The sequence below is a fragment of the Protopterus annectens genome, chromosome 14.part0, assembly GCF_019279795.1.
Source record: "Protopterus annectens isolate FY-2018-M chromosome 14.part0, PAN1.0, whole genome shotgun sequence".
NCBI classification, from domain to species: domain Eukaryota; kingdom Metazoa; phylum Chordata; order Ceratodontiformes; family Protopteridae; genus Protopterus; species Protopterus annectens.
In genome coordinates, this window is record NC_056748.1 from 153632877 (window position 1) to 153655803 (window position 22927).

The 22927-nt window shown below is 38.0% G+C and overlaps 1 protein-coding gene across 30 annotated transcripts in view; it reads left to right on the forward strand.

Annotated features, from left to right (window-relative positions):
• Window positions 1–22927, forward strand: part of ABLIM1 (actin binding LIM protein 1) — a 2317257-nt gene that overhangs the window by 1292243 nt on the left and 1002087 nt on the right. For all 30 annotated transcript variants that reach the window (XM_044055908.1, XM_044055914.1, XM_044055911.1 and 27 more), the window contains exon 7: window positions 1331–1418. In XM_044055908.1, coding sequence (XP_043911843.1) covers window positions 1331–1418 — 88 coding nt within the window. The remainder of the gene's footprint in view (window positions 1–1330; window positions 1419–22927) is intronic.

A 22927-nucleotide genomic window follows, 5' to 3' on the forward strand; every position in this document is an offset into this window, starting at 1 on the left:
CTGGGATGGAAAGCTAAAAAGTCTTGTTAGAGAAAAGAAGTGAGACAAACAGACTGCTGCAGTCATTGTGTTCATATTACAGCAGTTTAGCTATTTAGTAAATTCCCAGGTGATGCTGGGTGGGATGTGCTGAATATTTCACTGCTAAGGTTCATATTACTTTCAGCATTTCAGCTGAAAATTCCTCAAGGGAGACCTTTTATCCAAACTCAGCAAGAACATAAGGCACATACAAGCATTTCAGATTAGAAGGAAATCCTGAAAATGTTTCATTTTTGGCACATGTTTTAAATGAAATTATTTTCTTTTTGAACGTTTTGCACTTTACAAGTACATTTAGTTTAAGTTGCGGGATGCAGGTCTAAGTTTGTCCGTGTCACGTTAATTTGCCTGCTGTCTTCAATGAGGTATTCAAATTGAGTTTATGCATGTGGGTTGGATTATATGGGCTATAAACTGAAAATGGAGATTATATACCAACACAGCATTAGATAAGAGTCTACATTCAGGAAAATAATATTGGGGGAGCATTTTATTTGGAATCAGTTCCTGAGCTAGGTGTCTTACAAGAGCTTAAAATGTTTAGTATCTGCAATATTCATTATGACTCCCTCTAAAGAGCAAATTTTTGTCACAAGTATGTTGTTCTCACAAGAATTAAATGCTTTGCAATAGAATCAGTTAAGCATTTTAACTGCATGAAGGGTGAACATTACTGTTTTGGCAGGAATTATCAGGCCGTTTCTGACAAATGCAGATGGTTGTCACAGTTTGCCTTTTAGAGAACATGCTGGTGAACCTGTTTTTGTGTGGTAAAGAAAACTACTCTGGTTAAGTTTAGGGGAATGGAATTAATATAATTTATGTAATTATCTGATTTCTCAGTTAATCACAACTAAAACGTTGTCTAGATAGTTTAGATTTTAGGTTAATATTACTTTCAAAAGCTTAGCCTAACAAAAACCTGTGTTACATGCAGGAGTGATGAAAAGATAAAATATGGTGAACTTACTTTTAACAAGTAACATTTGCTTGTCGGAAATTGGTGCTAGATGGCACAGAGAGAGAGATTATAGTACTGTCACACCAAATCACCCTCCTGTATGGTTTTTACGAGTGGCGCAACAACACTGCATTTATTGCATGACCTTGTACAAGTCTTGTGACCTTTTTGTTTGGAAATCCTTAATGGCTGTGGCAAGGCAGGCTTGCATGAAAATGGACTGATGCACATTTGCTCGTATGACTGCATAATTTATAAATAACTTGATCAAATACAGAATGCTGACTAGTGAGAGGGCCTAACGAAACATTTTTGTTTTTGTTCTAGGCAGGAGACAAACATTATCACCCTAGCTGTGCACGATGCAGCAGGTGCAATCAGATGTTCACCGAAGGCGAGGAAATGTACCTGAAAGGTAGCATTTGTCATTTTATTACATTCCACAGAGTAGAGCATAGTTGTGCGGCTGATTTTGGTAATGATTGTACTATTGATCTGTTTCACGTATAACATGCTGTAGTGCATTTGCTGTTCTGTTTATCTCCCTAATTGTTTATGCTCTAATATGTAAACTATGAATATAGATAGACACAGGCTGGATTATATATATGTCATAAGCAGAGTGGGTTTTGAGTCTGGCAGCAAAGAAGCTATTAAATCAGGGTATTTCCCATTTGTTTGCGATCCTGCATAACCCTTTTTTGTGTTATTTTACTTATTTACTTAGCTATGCTTTGCACTTTTGCATGGAATCTACCTAACTAGCTGATGTAAATGGATTTGTGTCGACATCATAATGAGAGGGTGTAAAACTTGAATCTGTGCTCTTCATTTCTCCTACAACGCCTGAAAATGTAGTTGCTTGTTAAGACTAGGTTTGTGCATACTAGGCACTGTGGACAGAATATATGCATGAGATGCTTCCTGATGTAGACATATTCCTAGCCAGAAATATATGTAAGATGTATCTTTCATTATCCTGTTTAATAGGTGGAGTGGTGTCCCTATTAACCCCACTTGTTTGTTAAGGGGTGTAAACGTGCAAGTGAGATAAATAAGTCATGTTGATGAGACAGATATGTGTTTCAGAGGATCCCCATATGCTGAACAGTGTCCCCCACTGACTTAAAGCAGACTCTGTCCCTAAATGTTTTTAAGAGCGACCTTGATTAATGGATGAGAAATCAGAAATTCACCCAGGTCTGTCCCCCATGACTCAGACAGGCAGAGGCAGACAGTAATTCCAAACTAACATACCCCCCACATAACTTTTAGAAACTTCTTATCTAGTTTTGCCCCCTCCTAATAAATGCCCATGATACATAGGAATGGGTTGCACCTCTAGGCTTGTAAAGGCCTTGGTGGTCATTAGCCTAGTATGTACATATGATCCTTTGTGAGATTCAGCCTTCTTATCCTTCAGAAGTGATTGCTGATGTAAAAAGGGTTATACTAGCAAGTTTTTAAGTATGTAAGAGCAGTATTTTAAATCCATTCCTGATTCGGTGTCTTGGTTCCTGATTCTTGAGCTAAGAGGTTGGAAGGGTATGGCAGTACAGTGTGTTGCACTGTGCGGTTCTCAATTAGCTGGCTGAAATATACAGTCATTTAAGTGGCTGTATTCATGGTTGTGTGTTCATGTATGTATGTATAATGATCACATCATAAATGGTCAACACGTTAAGTGATCAAACACAAAACTTCAAATGAAACATGCCGACCATACATAATCTGACAGCACAAATAAACCAAGTGTAGTATATTGAAAAAGTAAACAAATTTCCTTTTCTTATTTACAGACCATAACTCTACCCTACTAGTATTCAGCTTATATTTGTCTGAAGAGTGGTAGTGTTAAGGCATGGTTATTTTAAGGTAAGGTACATGGTTAGAATTAGGGGCTGCGCAGAGTTAGGGTTAGCATGCATTGCCAAGTGTAATCCTAGCCCTGCCCTTATCCCTGCTACTGCCCCTAACCCTAACCATGTACTTTACCCTAAAAAAAACTTTCTGTAGCCCCACTACTACACAAAACAGATTGGATACTCACCATGTGATGCACACACACACACACACACGCTCACAAAACACTACATCTGTCTCCTTACGTTAACCTTTTGTCTGACCCTAGTACTCACATATGCAGTGAATCTATCCCCTTACGTGACATTAGTCTAACCGTACCACACACATGCACACACACACACACACACACACACACACACACACACGCACACACACACACACGCACACACACACTTGCAGAGAAGCTTCCTTCCCTACCAAAAAGCCAATTACCTTTGTGAACCAAACCTCAGCTGTCATTCATTCAGCCATTTGCACAAACTGCCATTCACACAAATGGTTCTACAGTTCACTTTATTGACCAACTGATCATTTTATGAATCGACCTATAACTGCTCATTCGATTCCTGCATCTCAGAATAATCTTATTGTAGAGGAAGGAACTGACTGTAGTAAACAGGAGCATCATGCTATGAGCCGTGTTCTTTGGGTGCATCATCATATGAGCCGTGTTCTTTGGGTGCATCATCATAGGTTCATAGGTTATAGGTTCATAGGTAGGTACTAGGCTATCGGCTCAAGGGCCTACGTAAGCCTAGCCAGCTAGGTACCATAGCTTACACCACCCAAGAAAGTTATTTTCCTGTGCCACTGTCCAGCAGAGATACAGAAATGATCCCCCGGGTGTATTTCCTATTTCCCATCCACTCATCAATATTTTTCTTGAAGGGTGCTAATGAAGAACTTTGCTTGACATAGATGGATTGCTTGTTCCAGAGTATAGGAAGTCTCTGGGACAGGAATCTATCCCTCCAGCGTGTCCTGTTTATTGTGGTGACAAGGTTTAAGTCCCTAGAGCGTTTAGCTTGGAGGGAGTGGGATTTCTTTAGGTGTAGCATGTCCAACAGCTCTGGGTTTGACATAGCTTTATATGTTAGGCAGTGATCACCTCGGAGTAGGCGATATGCTACAGAATAAATCTGGAGTTTTTTGAGGCGGTCAGTGTAGGGCATTTGTTTGAGGCCAGTAATCCTCTTTGTGAGGTACTTCTGTAGCCTTTCCAGCTGCTGCAGATGTCTTGTGAGGTACATTCTAAAAGGGGTGTTGTACTCAATAATGGGTCTAATGAGTGACGAGTAGTTAGCTGGTTAAAAATTTGAAAAATAATCAGACAGTAAGCCAGTACAGTTAATAATGCAGAACATAAACAGTTTGATGATACTGTATCATTAATTCAAGTTCTTCCTCTCACGATGAGATCACATAGCCTTTTCATACTACAGCTAGTATCTCCAGCCTATTGTCATAGATAAATAAATGTGAAAGTAAAGTGACAACCTTTTCTTTTCAAATGTGTGTGTATTACGCATTAGAAGAACAATTACAAAGAAAAAAAAAGAAAAAAGCAGCAGGGTATAACATCCCAAGTGATGACCAAATCACTGACTTTCCTCATAAACTTTTCAAGCTGTGTACCCTGGCAACTGACACCATAAAAACTCACTGCCAATCATATTGGACAGGTGATCTGCTGTGTGTTTATCCATCTTAAACTTCATGTAAATGTAATTTGGCTCCCACAATTTTCATTATAACAAATCAAAAACAAACAACAATATCAGGCAGAAAAGTATCAAAAAAAATTTGTTAAATTATTATATTTTGGATTTCAGCACAATGTTTTTGTGTTTGTGCAGCATGCCTTGATATTTTAAAAAAATATGGATTTATTACGATGTTTTCATGGAAACCCAAGATGCAGATTGTAAGTAATTTGAGAATTTGTAGAGATGATATAATTATTTGTAAGGTCCAGTAGAACCCCTTAACATAACATTTGATGGAACATTTTTTTTTTATAACCCATAATAAAATATAATAAGGGCATAACTTTCCTAACTTTGGTGTAAAGTAAAATAAGTGATTGTAAGTACATTTTTATTTATTTTTGATGAAGTTAGAAAATGTTATAGTTTTGGCTTTGATGGCTTTAACAGTACAATGAAGTCTTTAAGGATGAAAATGTTCACCAGTGCGGTATCCTGTTTTTTTTTCTATATATAATCTAGGTAACCCTGCTTTGATTATTTTGTTAGAACATATAACATGCTAGGTTTGCGCAATAGCTTGTAATGTGTCAATCATTTTCAAGAAAGGAAAACTCTTGGGGGGGGGGAATCCTTTGTAAGTTCCTGGCTTGGTATTTGACTTGTAGACTTGTATCACAACAGACATTCTGTTTTTTATAATTTTGGTAATGAACTTAGTAAAATGGAGAAAGCTGTTGTAGAGTTCATCAGACAGAACTCCTGAATGCTATAACAGGATGACAATTCAGGAAAGGTTGTGGTTATTTGAGATCATGGTTCTCACTTGGAAAAAAGTATATAATTACTTGACTGATTAGTCAAAATGAACTTGGATGAATGAAACTAAACTAAATCATATAGAGGTAGCAGCCTACTAGGCTATTGTCCCTAGGGCCTATATAAGCCAAAAGGTGCCTGGCACTCCTCTCCACTCCAAAAATTATTTTCCTGTACCCCTGTCGAGCCTCAGAGAACAGAGGTGATCCCTGGGTCCTATTTCCATCCAATCATCAAGATTTTTCTTTTTTTCTGAAGAGAGAGCTTTTATTTGATTTACGATGGATAGTTTGTTTGTTCCAGAGGATGGAAGTCTCTAGGACAGAATCTATCCCCTCAATTGTGTTTGTGTGGTGTGTGTGAAGGTTTAGGAACTCCTGTGTAGTGTAGCTTGGAGGGGATTTTTTTAAGTGGAGCAGCATGTCTAACAGCTCTGGGTTTAAGCTGGTTTTTTAGATCACTGCATAGGGCATTGAGGCCAGGCCAGTAATTTGTTGTGAGGTATTGGTACTTTTCAGTTAGTTCTTGTCTGTGTCTTGTAGATACACAAAGGGGCATTGTACTCAATAATGGGTCTAATGAGTGACGAGTAGAGGGGAACAATGACCTCTTTTTTCCTAGATGAGAAACCTTTTGTGATGAGGTGTGCCATGTAGAAGGATTTCCTGACTACTGTGGCGATGTGATTATCAAAGGAGAGACTACTGTCCAGCTGTGTCCCAAGGTCTCTTATCACACTTTCGTTGTTAAGTAGACTGCTACCTATGTGGTAGCTCATGGGTACAGTGTTTTTTTACCAAAGGGGATGACAATGCACTTTTTGGCATTGAGCTTGAGGCCATGGCTTTGACACCAGACATCTTTCTCAGTGAGGCCCTTTTGTAGGATGTCCACATTGTTAGTAGTTTCGATTATGGCTCCTAGTTTGCAGTCATCTGCAAACTTAATTAGCCAAAGACCTTCTGTGTTAGCCTATACTTTAGAAACGTTGATACCAAACAGGAGACAACCCAGGACTGAACCCTGTGGTACTCCACTTGTCACTGGTCTGAAGTCGGATTTGGAGTCTGCTACTTTCACAGTGTGGGTTCTGTCACTGAGCCAGTTGGCAACCCGTCTTGTGACATAGGGATTTCTACCTGGTTTAGTGAGTTTATCTATAATTCCAGAGTGGGGGATTGTGTCAAAAGCCTTGCCAAGATCTTGATAGGCTGTGTGAACCACCTTACCCTCATTTACGGCTTTGGTGACTGCTTCAAAGAAGTCTACCAGGTTTAGGAGACATGATCTACCTTTTACAAACCCGAACTGGGTGGGGTCCAGAGTTTGGAGATTACTAGTGTCTTTGTTTATGAGTTCTATGATGATACGTTCCATGGCCTTGTAGACTAGGCTCATTAGGCTAATGGGACGGTAGTTCCCGGGGTCTGTGGTGGCTCCCCCTTTGTGGAGTGGGATAACTGTCGCTATGCTCCATTTAGTGGGCACAAAGCCTGAGGTGAGGCTATGATTGAACGTGGTGCTTAGGTGGGGTGCCAGTTCATTCTATAGTTCATGTAGAACGCAACCTGGGATGTTGTCAGGTCCCATGGTTTCTGTGTTCTTGGCTTTGGAGAGTGTGGTTTTTACCTGTGCAGCCATGATTACAGGAACTCTGTATTCTTCCCGTATAGAGAAGGGCTTTTTAGGGGGTGAAGGAGGGGTAAAGTTAGCACTGAACCTATCTGCCAGGATGTTGGCAATATCAGTTGGTTCTGTATGTTTAGTGCCATTGTGCTGTAATAGCTATAGAATGCTTTGTGGTTGTCTTTAGAATCAGTGGCGATTTTGTTTTAGCAACTACCTTTGTAGGATTTTATGAGGGATCTCAGCTTCTTACTGAGGCTGTCCAGGGAGTTCCCCCAACATGGGATTTAGCTCTTTTTTGCAACATTTTCTTTCTTCTGTTGTAGAGTTTGTTTATGGCAGGGGACCACCAGATTGGCTTCCTTTTTTTGGAGGATAGCATCTTGGTTCTGTTAGGGATAGCACGACCCATGCACTCGTGTAAGTGCTTATAAAGTGTATTTGTGTAGGATTCAGTAGTCCATCTGCATGGGTGTCGTGAAGTTTGCCACTTCTGTGTTAAGAAGCATGAAGTTGGCTTTGGAGACATTTTTTACAGTGGTTTCCCTAATGGGGAATAGATACATAAATACATAAATAGATGCATAGATAAACATACAGGTTTAATGTCAGAAACATTCTTTATTGAAGTAGTGATACTGTGTGCCAAAATTATTTTTTTACACTCTTCCAAAGGTACATTAATCTCTGTCTAAACTTACTTCATTCTTGCTCATTTCTGTCTGGGAGTAGTGTTTCTTAAATAGAGCAACAGTTTGATTTCTCACAAGGTTGTTTAAAACTGTTGTTCAGTTTAGTGAGGGCCAGAATACATGATCAGGACTGGCTTTAGGTAAATAGGCCCGGTAGGGTTCTGCTCCATCAGGAAACCCGACACAAGGCTATGACAGGGTGACCATGCCTTACATGGCCCAGACATTTGCTTGAGATACACTGCAGTGATATGCAAGACCCTTTTCTGTTTGTAATCTTGTCCCCACATTAGCTACAAGTCTTGTTAGAGGGGTGAACTACATTTCCTAGCATGCATTGCACAAGTGGCTAGCCTGGTGTTATTAATAAGTACTGTCTCTTACATATTTAATGTATTGTGCTGCCACAGAAATCAGACACTGTAACAGAGTGCTCAACAAAGTTTTCAACTCAAAATTCAGATTGGATTAACCATGTTTTTTGTGTATTAATTTAATAAGAACAAGATTTAATTTGAAGTCTAGGAGAGAGGTATTGTTCTGTAAAATAACTAAGTAGTAGTCTCAGCCAGTTTGAAAACATACTAGCAAGCATAAACCAAAAATGAACAGATACTGTCATGTGAGGTAGTTTCTGATCACTAAGACTTGTGACAGAATGTTACTAGTTCAAAAGTGAGGCATGAAAAGGCTTACTACACTCACAGGTAGGAGCAAAATAATCCTGGTGAAGTGAAACGAGGTGTGTGCTGAGTGCTGGGAAGGCAGCGGTAGACACAAACATGATTCACTCTGCTAAAAGTGAAAAAAAGAAAACAGAAACAGCTTGACTAATAAATGTGCTACAGGGGTACCTCAGATTCAGAATCACACAAAAAAAGGGGGGAGATACAAACTTAAACACAGAAAATGGCTGGACTGGGCTGAGGAGTTTTGAGGGAAAGTATATTATAAAAAGCTAAAAAAATTGTGTTGGTTCTGTGGGCTTCATAGACATTCTGATTTCCTTCTGTCTGCTAAAACATGGAGCTTCGTGACTGTTCAGAATTGCACCTCTTTGTAATCTTTATTTTTGTATTTGATCTGTGATATGGCTAGAAAAGATGTCTGTGCATTTGTCCACTTACACAGTTTAAGAAGTAATGCAATAAATAAAAATAAACTTTTAGAAATAATTATAACCATGGTTGTTCGTTTTGAGCATTGCTGTTTCTACAAAGAGGCCTCAGACAGTGATTATTATTTATTTATTTGACATTTGTTTACTGGGAAAGTCTGAGTGGGTGAGTGTCCGTTTCCAGTAGAGGCTGAGGAAGAAATGCTCCACAGACAGTTAGCATATTACATTAGCTTATTACAGAGTGACAGTGATCGTTTTCACATACACAAAAGACTATACAATAATGAATAGCACATCATTTTTACGTATTTTAGAATAAACATACTTGCACATTAATTACAGGTATTAGATATTTCTGTGATGTCCCCTCTCTGGTCCAGTAATGAAGGAGACTGAATCCTCACCACTGACACTGGAGAGAGATGTTCACTTGGAACAACAATGGATATACCGATATACCCAGTATTTCCATATGCAGCTCTCTGCATCAAGCACAGTTTCCCTTAAGAGCATGCAGTGAACACACTCAGCCTGGGGTCTGGATTTCTCTCTCTCTGTCTCTCCCCAGGTTCCCAGTAAGGCTTCCCACTGGCACAGAGTTAAGTCCAACTGAATGTCCAAGCCAAGTCTTTTACCACTCTCTCTGTGAAACCAGTGCTTTGTGTCCCTGCTACAAGTAGCTGACATGCACACACTCTTTGAAATTTGATCTACACACACACACACACACACACACACACACACACACACAAAGTTGTCACAGGTTTACTAGCTATCTCCCCCTTCTGCCCAGACTATAATGTAGTTACTGCCACTAGACAATCCCAAGCCAGCTACTCTTAGGCTGTTACAAGGGTATCCAATTATACTGAGTGAAATTAATACTAATATTAATGACAGTTTACCATTCGATTCTCAGTTAGAGCGTCTTCTGTGTGGAGACATGAGTGAATGGGTGTACCTTCGTTGAAGGTTGTGCATCAGGGTTGGCAAACTCGGCACGTAAAAAATCTACTGCCAATCATTAGCAGACTGGCGTTCCGCTGTGGCGACCCCTAACTGGGAAAAGACGAAAGACACAAGCAAACATTAATGACAGTTTGACTAATGCAGTAAGACTTTCAGGAGTGGCCACAGAGTCACCAAACAGACATAAATACTCTCAAAGGTTAAAATATTCTCTGAAGGATCAGCCACAATGAAACATTTAACTATATTTAATAATAAATAATAAAAAAACATGAAAATACTAAATATCCATTTACAATAAGCACCAGGGTTTCAATCACAGGAAATATGAAAAATAACACAGGTGGACAGGTTCACACAGTTACAGAAAAACATTCTGTAGAACCAAAAAGGCAAGAGCAAACCATGAAATATAGACAGTCTGGCAGATTAGGTTCCAACAAACACAATTCAAAGCACGATTGTATAAAACAGAATCTTTTAATGTAGAAATAGGTATAAAATATGTAAGTGATTTCATTTAAAACAGTGTAAACTTCATCAGACTAAGGTGTAGGACAAAGCAAACATTTAAATAATACACAAATGCATCTGATTGGGCACAGGAAAACAACTAGCTATTAATAACGTAACATGGAAAATTAACCATTTAGTCTTAAAATTCATGCTCTTACATATATATCTTAAAAGTGCAGTGTTTTAAAAAACATTATATTTAAATCAGAAAACCCAATCAAATAAAATATCATTTTAACACACTAAAATTCTAGTGTTTCTACTTTGAGTGTTGATATTTATGAAGTTGTTGTCAACAAATTGATCAAGGAACAAACAACAAAAATATTTCTTTGCTTCATGCAATTTTCTTTCTTTCTAGGCCCTTAAGCTTTAAGACAGGAATGATCGAAGTCCTGTCATTAATGCCAGGCCATTTATCTGCATGTAGCAAAATCTGCCACCTAAGTTCCTTCAGTTTCAACTGTACCCCCCAAGATTTTTTATCACTGATGTCAACATGGTCTGTGGCCATGAACTTGGAACTGTGGTCTGTATTCTCATGAATATGCCTAGGTAGAGCATTATTTAAGTTGATTTTTCTAATGTCATAGACATGCTCATAACTTCTACTGGCAAACTTTCTCTCTGTTTTGCCTATAAAACACAGGACAATCGTCACATGTAGCCATATAGACCACTGCCTTCGAAGAACAATTATATCTCTCCTTAATGTTATATTCAATGGTGTTTATGGTGAATGTAGCTCCAGGTTTAAGCTTGTGGCACCAATTACATGAACCACACTTGTGGGTACCTGGGTGGCCTGTCACGTTCTGAGCTTGTTTGCTTTTAAGAAGGTCCAGTATTGATACAATTGTGGTTTAATTAAGCAAAAAACAGTACAGTCACTTTTCATTCTCCTTACAATACAAAGAACTTCTTCTGATAAAAGTGTTAAATAATCCGTAAAGTTTAAATCCATTTTAAAAAAAACATGTGATTTATGAATTCAAGCCCTTTGGGCGCTTAATTATCAGATTAAAATTATTTAATTAATTTGCTACTTAACTCTTCGAGATCTTGTTACCAACAACTTGCCCAAATTCATATAATACCCCATGTCTATATTTATCCCCACATGGAGTATATGAAATATATGATATAATGCAAAAAATATGTAATATAAAAAAGTAAAAATGCTAAAAACAATTGATGTGTTTACATAAAAACTTCATTCAGCTATCATGTTTTAATAGATCATATTTTAATTCTATATTCATTGCTCTATTTGAAAATTCTATGATACCCAATAACATATGCACAAATCAATAATATTCCTTAAACTCATAAATTATATCTATATATACAATATGTACTCAATTCTGTTAGCATGTTCCAAGAAGGTCCAGGAATCCTTGCAAATTTGGGATTCCTTTTGTAAAATTATTTTTAATTCATGGTCCAAATATTGAACATAAGCCATAGTAATTGAGTCCCTTCCATCCACCAAGGGTCTCATGGGGGGGGGGGTCCACGAGGCCCTTGTGGATATTAGGGATGCCAAAAAACAATGGAACTCTAGAAGTGGTAATATTTAAATAATTATACAGAGAAATATCAATTCTTCTCTCCAAAAAGATGTCCGTCAGTTGCGCATGAATATTCTTATCTGCCTTATTTAATTCATTAAGGGAGACCTCTCTGTAATTCTCTGTGTCTAAAATGTTTAACATCTTCTCAGAGTATGTAGAGACATCCATCAATACCACACCCCCCTTATCTGGCTTCATAACCCTCACATCCTGTTTTTGCAAGAACAACAAGCTGTAATGTTCACCCTGGTTGATATTTACTAGATTGTGGGCTTCCTTGTAATAATTCTTGCTTAAGTTGTAGATATCTAACTCACACAATTTTTCACAGCTAGTTTAGGATGCAAAGGGGAGTTGTATGTAGAGCTGACTTACAAAGCCATGTTCAACTCAGAATTGATGGACATGCTCCAACTAAAGAAATCCAAGTCACTGTGAGCCACGTGCTCTAGTGAGCTAAACCTCACCACAACAATAAATAGAACATGCTGGAGGGATAGATTCCTGTCTCAGAGACTCCCCATGCTTTGGAACAAAATTCCAAACTACATTAGGCAGAGCCCCTCACTAACACTCTTCAAGAGAAACCTTAACGAGTGGATGGGTAACAGAAAATACACCCCTGGGATCACTTCAGTGTCTCTGCTTGACAGAGGATCAGTTAAGTAATCAATGGGGCGGCGAAAGCCGACACACTCTGGCTAGGCTTACAAATGCCCTCGGGCAGATAGCATGAACCTATGAACCTATATCTTCATACTCTGTATCCTGCCTAATAGATTTATCCAGGGTAGCAAGTTCCTTAAATAATCTTTCAATGTCCATTGTGTTGTACTTAACTAACAATTCGAGCAGCTCGAGCCACATTTATCGAACAGTTTTAAAAGGTCTAAGTGAAGAGCTGAATTATGCTCAAGTCCTGTGGGAAAACACCAAACCCTAAGACCTTTTGGGATAATCTTGAGCCTAATGCATTCTTTCAGACATGCATTTTCTAGCCCTAAGACCTTTTGGGATAATCTTGAGCCTAATGCATTCTTTCAGACATGCATTTTCTAGCTGTAATTATTTACAGTGTAGCAGTTTCAAATCAAACTCATTCAGCTTACCTTCTATGTGGTGAGTGGCATGTCCAGAATCCTTGCTAAATGATAATCCTGCTTGCAGCCACTCATTAAGATGTGGTATTTCTTTTTTAGAACTCTGTAAACGTCCGTTGAGTGAAGCTCCGTTCTGAAAGCTCCTGCTTAACTTAATCTCACTATATTTTCCTGACTGATCACAAGAGTTATTACTCCCTGGTCACTTATTAGAGCAAGGCAAGATAAAGTAGGTGAGTGATCCGTCGATGCCAGGTTCCAAGAAATAGGCAGCCATGAGACTTCAGTCTCAACTAGTATTAAAACATTATTTTTGTCCTAGATTACAGAATGACATCACATACATCTGGTCATCTGACTTCAGGTTCCCATGCAACCCCCCCATTGCTATGAACAGCCAGGATTTAACACCTATGTGTCAATAATACACACACACACAGAGCCTTACTAAGATCTGCTGCAGCTCCTGGAAGTCATAAAACCATAAAACAATTCCAATCTTTCTACAGGAGCTAATAAACCATACTACTTACAGACATTCATGTCTGGTTTCATTCAGAAGTGTGAGATAACATCTTTATGGCCTAAACCAGGAAATTTAATTTCTTACTCTTTTTAAAGTTTGAGATTAATCTTTTCTCTTCCAGTATCCTCTGTTAAAACATATACATTTAGACAGTTACAATAATGCATGTATATTTCTTTTTCTGTCCAGCAGGGCACACTCTTGATACATTTTTAACACAAGCAGTTGTACAGATACAAGTTTAAACACAAGCATCTGTACAAATCAGTTCAATATACAAATGACATATAGTTCTTTACAAAATTCCAGCTAGCTGTACTGGCATATGTTACACATTCACTGCTCTACTTATCCTGGCATAGCTGGCAGTACCTCACATTGTCACAATTACTAAGGAGACTATATACATGAGACAAGTGGCTTTTACAATTATATGATTTGAATCAGTGTGATTCTGCTTGATAGTTAAATAATTTTTGTTTATTATAATGTACTTGGTATACATACCTTATACTACAGGGTTGAGAGACGAGAGGAATTACAGGTCAGGGAAAGAAGAAGATAGAAACTTATGTGTTTATTAGTAAACTGTGGGCTATGGATAGGGAAGAAACAAAAGGAAGAAAGAAAAGTTAGGGGGCTGTATAGTGATAGTAATGCAAAGTATAGGTAAAAGTGACAAGACATTATCACTTGTATAACATGCACTAGCAAGATGGAGGGCAGTGCTGTTACAGTTACATATTGGGGAGCTGTTTGATTAAACTGGTGTAGAACATGAGCAGAGCCATGTATTCTTTAGATAGCTTTTAAGAGAGTGTGAAGGATTAGAGGGGTGTGTCTGTCCTTATCGATGTGGGCATAGTGTTCCATATTTTAGCTACGGAGAATACAGAGAATCCCCTGCTGATTTAGTTGGCTTTCCCCTACTGGTTTAGTTGGTTTATGAACAGTGAGTTGAACTTGGTTACCTGATCGCAGATGACGTTTAGGGGAGTGTTTTTGTAGTATAGAATTTAAGGCTGGGCAGGTGGCTGGCTAATGAATGATTGTATGTGTGGGGATTAGCTGAATATATTTTAGGTAGATGGGTAGTTTTAGCCAGTTAAGTGTTTTCAGTGCACTGCAGTGGTGGGTACAGCAGTGAGAATTTGAGGCAAATTAATCAGTGAGCATTTTGAGGAATTTCAAGAGTTTTCTGTGGTTTTGCAGAAAGCACTGATGTAACAAGGTAAAGAGACTGTACTGGAAAAGGGACTAACAATTCGGTGAGTGTGCCGAACACGATTGGAAAGCCAGAGAAGAAAGAAGAGAATAACATGAGTGGAGCGCGTATAATGGAGGTTTAGAAAATATTTATGCTCTAATGTGAGATGAGCACGTATAATGGAGTTTTAGAAAATATTTATGCTCTAATATGAGATGAGCACGTATAATGGAGGTTTAGAAAATATTTATGCTCTAATATGAGATGAGCACGTATAATGGAGTTATAGAAAATATTTATGCTCTAATATCAGATGAGCATGTATAATGGAGGTTTAGAAAATATTTATGCTCTTTTGGCCACCAATTGTCTTCATACAGCCATTAAGCCCATCACCACTGACTACTTTGTCAGACATTTTTTGGCATCCAGTGAAAACAGGTGTGATAGGTGAGATCTAGGAAATGTGAGGAGTCAGAGGATTTTACCAGATTTTCACTTGAATTAAACTTGTTTCAGAACATCATCATCTGCTTGATATTTTCTACTGCACCTCCCAAGACACCAGAGTGTGTGCAGCATACTTAACAACTTACAAATGCAGGTTTTTATTTTATTTATTAATTTAAATTTTGTTAGTCAAAGTAGAGCACTGATCCACTTGAACCATTTTCAGGCTCAACAAGTGGGAATTGCAATGAAAACAAAAAAACTTTTTTCTTCAATGTAATTGCAAGTGAAGAAATGTAAGGGGATGCATTCAGAAAGGTATAGGTCAGGATGGTATGTAATATAAATCAACATCATCATAAGTGGACAAGATACAAGAATGCAATCAATAAAATAGGTAAAACAAGTAATTCTACACTGTTATAACATTATAAAGATTCTATGGAGTGAATAATATACAAAGAACAACGTATTTGCAATGTTTGCAGTTTAGGTCATGCAGATGATGGAGAGTAAGGCATGAGTCAATTGAAGGTAAATAAAGAAAGGAAGGACACAGAAAAAAAGAATAAAGTAAAAAAGAACAACTAGGGTAGAGACAGAGAGGTGTACGGGGCCCAGTCATGATGTGGAAAGTAGTGCAGGAGTCTGGGGGCATGTTTACTGGTAGGCTAAGCTGTGGACACAGGGCCCTAATGCCATATCAAACAGGCCCCAAAACAGGTGCCTGAGCATGTTAAGTGGACCCTAAGAGAAGAACTGCATGAGCTGTTAGATCTTGGGGCAGTTTGGGAGCCCAGTATTCTACTTTTGTTTGACCATGTAATAAATACATATATTGTTTTTGTTATTACTGCACATTGATAACATATACTTTATACCTAATTTGAAATAATCTCAACCTAAGGAGGCCTGTGGGTCGAGGAGGTTTGGGGTGATAGGTGGGGGCCCACACAAATGATCCAAATCAAGCCCCACAACCACTAATGCTGACTCTGCGTCACATAACTTTCTTCACATTACGGAGGAGGTTTTGCTGGAACCCTGTTCCTTCTTGTACACATTCGATGCACATTTTTTTATGCATGTGTTCACGCTGTCTGTCTGTTGTGAAGTTTTTTTGTCCTGTCATATTGACTGGAGATATCTCATATTTCTTTCTTTCTTTATCTTTGATTACTGGAAAAATCTCAGTGGGCAAAGTCCCTTTTCAGCTGAGACCTCAGGTAAAGGTTCCTTCCATGTTACATACATTTGCATAAACAGTTAGGAGCAGCTAACAGTAAAAATAAACTATAGTAACACCAAGGTGTATATAATTTCACAGGAGATCTCCATGTTAAATGTATTCTGTAGTATCTACGGCTTGATAAAAGTACACACATCTGTAGATTTTATTATACAGAGTGCATGTGTGTGTGTGTGTGTGTGTGTGTGTGTGTGTGTGTGTGTGTGTGTGTGTGTGTGTGTGTGTGTGTAAATATATATATATATATATATATATATATATATATATATATATATATATATATGGATCTACCTGACTACATCGAAACTGCAAAAGAGCGAAAACGACTTCACCGACGCCAGAAGATCGACAGTTCACAAACACGACACCGCATACACTCGACACATCACAACAACAAACAAAACAGATCCCCTGTCCAAAACCCACACACACAACACAAGCACACCAAAATCCTTACAAACCAACACTAACCCATACATACACAACTATCTACAACCCTAACCCAAACCCTTACCCTAAGGTCCGTCACTATCGCACACTCACCTAACCCGCGCCCTAACCCTAACTCACTTAACCCGCCCCTAACCCAAAAACTATCACGACTGCACCCTTACCTAATCCGCGCCCTAACCCTAACTCACTTATCCCACCCCTATCCCTACAGACCGCCAACATCACACACTTATCTTACTCGCACCCTTACCTAACCCGCGCCCTAACTCACTTATCCCACCCCTATCCCTACACACCGTCAACATCACACACTTACCTTACTCGCACCCTAACGTCCATCACTACCGCATACTTACACATCCTTTCCCCATCTCAGTGTTCTCAGCGTCGGTGTTCTCCTCCGTCGGTCTTCTGCCTTGTCGATCTTCTGGCGTCGGTGAAGTCGTTTTCGCTCTTTTGCAGTTTCGATGTAGTCAGATAGATCCATATATATATATATATATATGTATGTACAGAGAGAGAAAGTCATATATAGTCACATAGACAATCAGATTAGACATATACATATTTTATACAAAGAATGGAGATACGATGTGAAGATTTTCTGATGTTTCTTTAATTTGGCTGCATAAAAAGGGGACATAGTAATGGGTTTGGTACAATGATAGGGCTGCTTTCTCAATTTCTTAACAGGTATGATTTCACTGGGATTTTAAATTACAGATGGGATAAATTTAAAATTACAAGGAGACTTAGTAATGGGGTTGTTAAATGCGCAGAACAATTTTCAGACTTTGTTATTAAGCTTTACAGTCATGTTTTTAGTAAAAACTTTTATGCTTTTCTTAGTTTTACTGTATATGATCACTGAAGCTAATTTTGCCATATTTATGCAGATTTACTTGGTAGTTTTTGAGAGAGAGAAATACTAGTGTATGTGGAATAGGTATCCAGATACCCCTGGGAGGGGGAAAGTAAGACTTAAGATCTTCTGCTGAAGAGCTAAACTCTGAGTATGACATTAAATACTTTTTACATCTGGCATCTTTGCCGTAGATATGTTTTTTGGAGTTAGGTAGCACCACCTTGTTGGGGAGGAAACATTTTTAAGAACACTTTTACATGCTAATATAGTCCAACCAAGGTTTATGATCAATAGTGTCCCCCAAATCATAGTCCATTCAGCTCAAACAGACTTGTTTAAACATGCTGGCATGTGAAGAGGCTGTAATGACCTTATTTCCAGATATTTAAGGAGAGGACATGATGGTGTGGTAGTTATCCAATCTACGAGGGAGGGAAGTGGCGAATGCCCCTAGTAAGGACTGTAAGGGTATCTAATAAGGGTTGTGGACACTGTAACATATTTACTAATAGTGATTGCACAAGTTCACTTATGATTGTTGAGTTATATAACAGACTTTGGCATATCCCATTACATAATACATAATCTCTTCCCAGGTAAATATATACCACTGCAAGGAAAAGGCAATTGTGTCTCCTAACATTCTCAAAGGATTGAAAGAATGGGGGCCCCAATAATTGTTTGTATTGTTAAGAGATGTTCCCCTTGTGGCAAATGTGTAAACTGGAAAATAAATCTGAAATCATTTTTTTTTTTTACTTAAAATTCACTTACGTTTTTCTTCATAAAGCAGTGTATTATACATAAATCAGATTGAGAAGTATATAGGAGTTAATGTAAGCATAATGCATTTTAGGTGGGCAAAACCTGTCATCCTTTTAAGCATAGAATTTTTGGTGCAACACATTCCCTTTGTAATTACACTCATTTTGCTGTCCCTCCTAAATTTCCATATTTTCACCGACTGTGCAGAGTTTTGCCTTGCATCTTTTGTGTTTTCTTCATAAAATATTTGGTTTTTTTTGCACAAATCACTGAGGATTGAAGTTACTAAATAATGACATACATTTGACTTTCAGAGTTTGTATTCTTTAGAAAATGCAGGCGAACACACATCCTGTTATTCTAGCTACTTTCTAAGTTTATAAGAGGAAGGGGTACCTTCATACCTCTCAACTTGGAATCATGAAAAATCTGGACAAAGGCAAATGAAAAATAGGTACAGTGGGCCAAAAATCTGTACGCTGATCAACATAAAGTTTGCATACATAATTATGTAACCATTCCCACTCCAATTGAATTGTGGCATACCAACTTTTAAACGCAGACTGAATAACAGACAAAATATGATCATGAAACACAAAATAAACAGAATAGTTTTTTTATTTATAATATTTGAACTTGTTTCAAGCTTTGAACATGTACAAACTGCAAAACTAACAATACAATTTTCTTTTATAAAAATAAAATTAACTGCTTCAGCCTTCTACAGCCAGAAAATAAATAAGCTGGATTTAAACAGAGGAAAATCAGCAGATAGGTACATTTACAGACGGAGAGCTTTTTAGCAAATGCAACCAGTTCTTTCAAAGCAGAGAAGTGTAGCCATTAATTGAATTCAAATAACTAAAACCTTAGAATATGTGGATTTTACCAACACTAGGAATAGATTCAATATCATTTCTACAAAGATCACCATTATGAAACAATATTTTCAATGGAAAATATTTAAGCAATCTATTGCAGAGCTATCCATACAAAACATTACTTCTGAAACACTTGCATTTAGGCTCCTGAACTAACATCGCCTTTAGCTGGTTTCTGAAATGATACTATTCTGACTTTGTCTAATTTCTGAAATACATTTCTACAAGATTCAGGAACAATTTTAGAAAATGTTTTTCATTAGTGGTAAAGATTAAAGGGGGGTTTCAGTAATTTAGTTTCTATGTTGTCTCTAAATGAATACAAGGTAAATTTAAATATCAACTTACTTTGCATAGGTGCACAGCAACTCTCATAAAAGTGTAAAAGTCAGACATTTCCACAAAAAAAGTCTTCTGCAGTAAACGCTAACCATTTTTTTGAAATGTGTAGCAATGATGTTCACTGGAAAAGCAGAAGATGATGAACCTTAGGATTTTGTCTTTGGTGACTTGCAGTATCTGGGTTTTGTGGTAAAAGTAGGACATTTAATGGTAGGCAATATTCTAATATTAGCAAAATAATATTATAGTTTGCTAGGTCCTCCAAAAGTCATTCTCCGTGGCCTAATGATCAGTGGCATAGCTAGAGTTTGTGCTGCCCAGGGCTGTCTTTGACTTTGCTGCCCTTCCCCCCTCACAAAATCATGGTTGAATGGGGCCCCCCATACACAGCCCTCCCCCTGCAGCCATTCCAATGTCCCATTACTTGGCTATTTCTCCCCATTTACCATAAACACTATAATGTGCATACTGCTTTATGCTTTACTTCTACGATGATTATTTGGATTTCATTTAAAACTTTTATTTTACATTTTATAGCACAAACACTAATAGACATGTGCTAAACAAAGCAACACAGTTTCACAATGAAAATAGACTTAGAATTAAAACTTCTCTGCCCATGAAACTCACATTCATTGAAACAGCATTGAAACCCACATTCAAAGAAAATGCATCTGGCCAATGGCAGATAAAGATTACCTTTGGGCTGTTTTCAAACCATAGGCCCCTTGCACATGAAACATACATGTGTTCTTTGATACACTTTCCTGACTGCATTAAGTAATATTCCTTGTATAATACAGCACACTTGTTAGAGCAAGTTTGAAATTTATAGTTTTGGACATTTTTCCAGTAAGCAATGAAACAAAATGTATGAACCAATAATGATAAAACTGCACAATTCAGAAAATTTCCATCATAAAAGTCTACTGAAACGTCTGTCATTACAATCCACCAATCTCAGTAAATATGCTCAATCTTTGCAGAAGTAAAACTCATTTAAATAATTCCACATTAAAGAGATTTGTAACTAATGAAGAGGCTGCTGTTAGCAAATAACTTTATATTTCATTGTTTCATCAACAAGTAAAGTGTCTGTTGCCTTTGAAGAATAAATTGCATATGTTACATTAAAAAATGATAAGCTAGTAATATTGCAATAGGGAATGGATGGCAAACTAATAACAGGTTCATAGTTACTAGGTATCACCACCAAAAAGGACATTTTCAGGATGGTGCCATCCACCCCCTTTAGAAGTATAACACAGTATAATATCAGCAATCCATCCACGTACTGTGGGAGTAGAACCCACAGCCTTCTGCAGCACAAACAAGTATTCTACTTGTTGTGCTACTAACAACACAGACTTGGCATAAGCAGCACTAAACTTCTCGCCCCCTGAAGATCTATGCAACACAAGAAATCTGAAAAAAACAAATTGTATTGGGGAGGGGGACAATGGCCCAAAACTAGGGACACATTTTAACATTGCTTGTATAATCTTAGAAGAGTTGCTGGAATAAAATGTTTTGTGTTGCCATGCGTTTCCTGAAAGATAGGAAGACTGAAACTTAAATGGTTATCATTATTTAGTTACTTCAGTTCTCACTGATGTACCAGAAAACCACAAATTTTAAGAGGAACAGACCAAAAATATAAGCCAAACATTCCAGACATTCTGTGAAACTTTGGACAGTTGTGAACTATGGGCTTAACTCCTTGAATCACAAGTGGGGGTGGTATGGGTAGAGAATTTAGGCTCTTGCTCCTTGACCTAAAGTACAGGGTTTGAGTCTGAATAACCTAAATGGGGCACAGGAAATTCAAAGACAAATACACACATACAGGAAATTCAAAGGCAAGCAGTGCACAACACACTCAAGCAGACACTACAATGCAATCATTTCCAAAAAAAGTGCTGCACATAAGAAAAAGACCAGTAAACAGAATTAAGTAAAGCCCCAGTCTCACCCCATCACTAGCTCTAGTAGTAGTCTTTTTTCCCTTACCTGGAGGAGCCAGGGGAAGAAAGATGTGCTGTGCACTGCCTGAAACCCCGTGGACTGGTCCAACTCTGCAGCTGCTAATTGCTGCACTTAAATAAGCTAAATTAAGTAGTAATGAATGGCTCGGCAGCTGAATTCTGACAGGCTGTTTGCCTTGTGAAGCTGACGTCATCGCGCACACCCTGCATGTGATGACATCAGGAACAAATTCATCCCCCCAAAAAAACAAAACTTAAAAAAAACCCCAGGAAATTCAGAAATTAATGTGGCCATTTAGGAATTTGTGGCAGCCCAACATTTTGCCCTCAAAACCAGTATTTACCAAGGAATTCAATATGATTGAGAGGTATGGACACCTTATCAGTACGAACATTTGCTGGTCAGTACTGGTAGGCTTGACTGCCTAGTGAGAGAACTGACCTTAACAAGTTAAGCAGGGAGTGCGTAACATTTGATAAGGTCTCGTCTTGCACTACAGTAGCGCTTAACTGATTTGTCTTTTTCCAAATATTGGAGTGAAATTGCAGCTCTCCATATACTGCAACATATTTAGTCACAAAAAACATACAAGAAAAATTTTACAGTTAGTGCACAGACATTTTCTAAAAAACAAACTTACTTATTTGGTACATACTTAAAACTTTCTTTAGATATCACCATGGCTCCAAAAAACTATACAATTCTGTATTTCTTTTCATAGTTTAGGGGAATATACCAGAGAGAAGATAAATTAAACCTTTTGCCACTACAACTACCACATATGCTAATGTTTGACTGAGTATCAGTCTCTCTCTTCATACTAACCTTCTCATTGTTTGTGTAGATTTATATTACCCATTTGTCTTCACTGTAGGAAGTACTAATGTGGGCCCCAGAAGACATCATGTTTTTCTGAAGCTTCAGTGGAGAATGTTCCTGTAAGCTTTCCTACAGCACGGAGGTAATTACAGTCTGACAGCAGGCCAGTAACAGCAGTGGGAAAACTGAGGTCCTGCATGTGGCATCTGATTTGCCCTGCTTTCCTGCAGTTATGTTATTCACAGGAAATTTGTAACTTTCATCCGAGATATGAGGCTGCAGATGAGCCTGTTTTCATTTGTTATACTTGGCCTACTGACAAAAAGTGCATTCCACTTAGTTCATTCATTACTGATGGAGGGAACAGTTTAGTTAATTTATTACTGGTGGAGA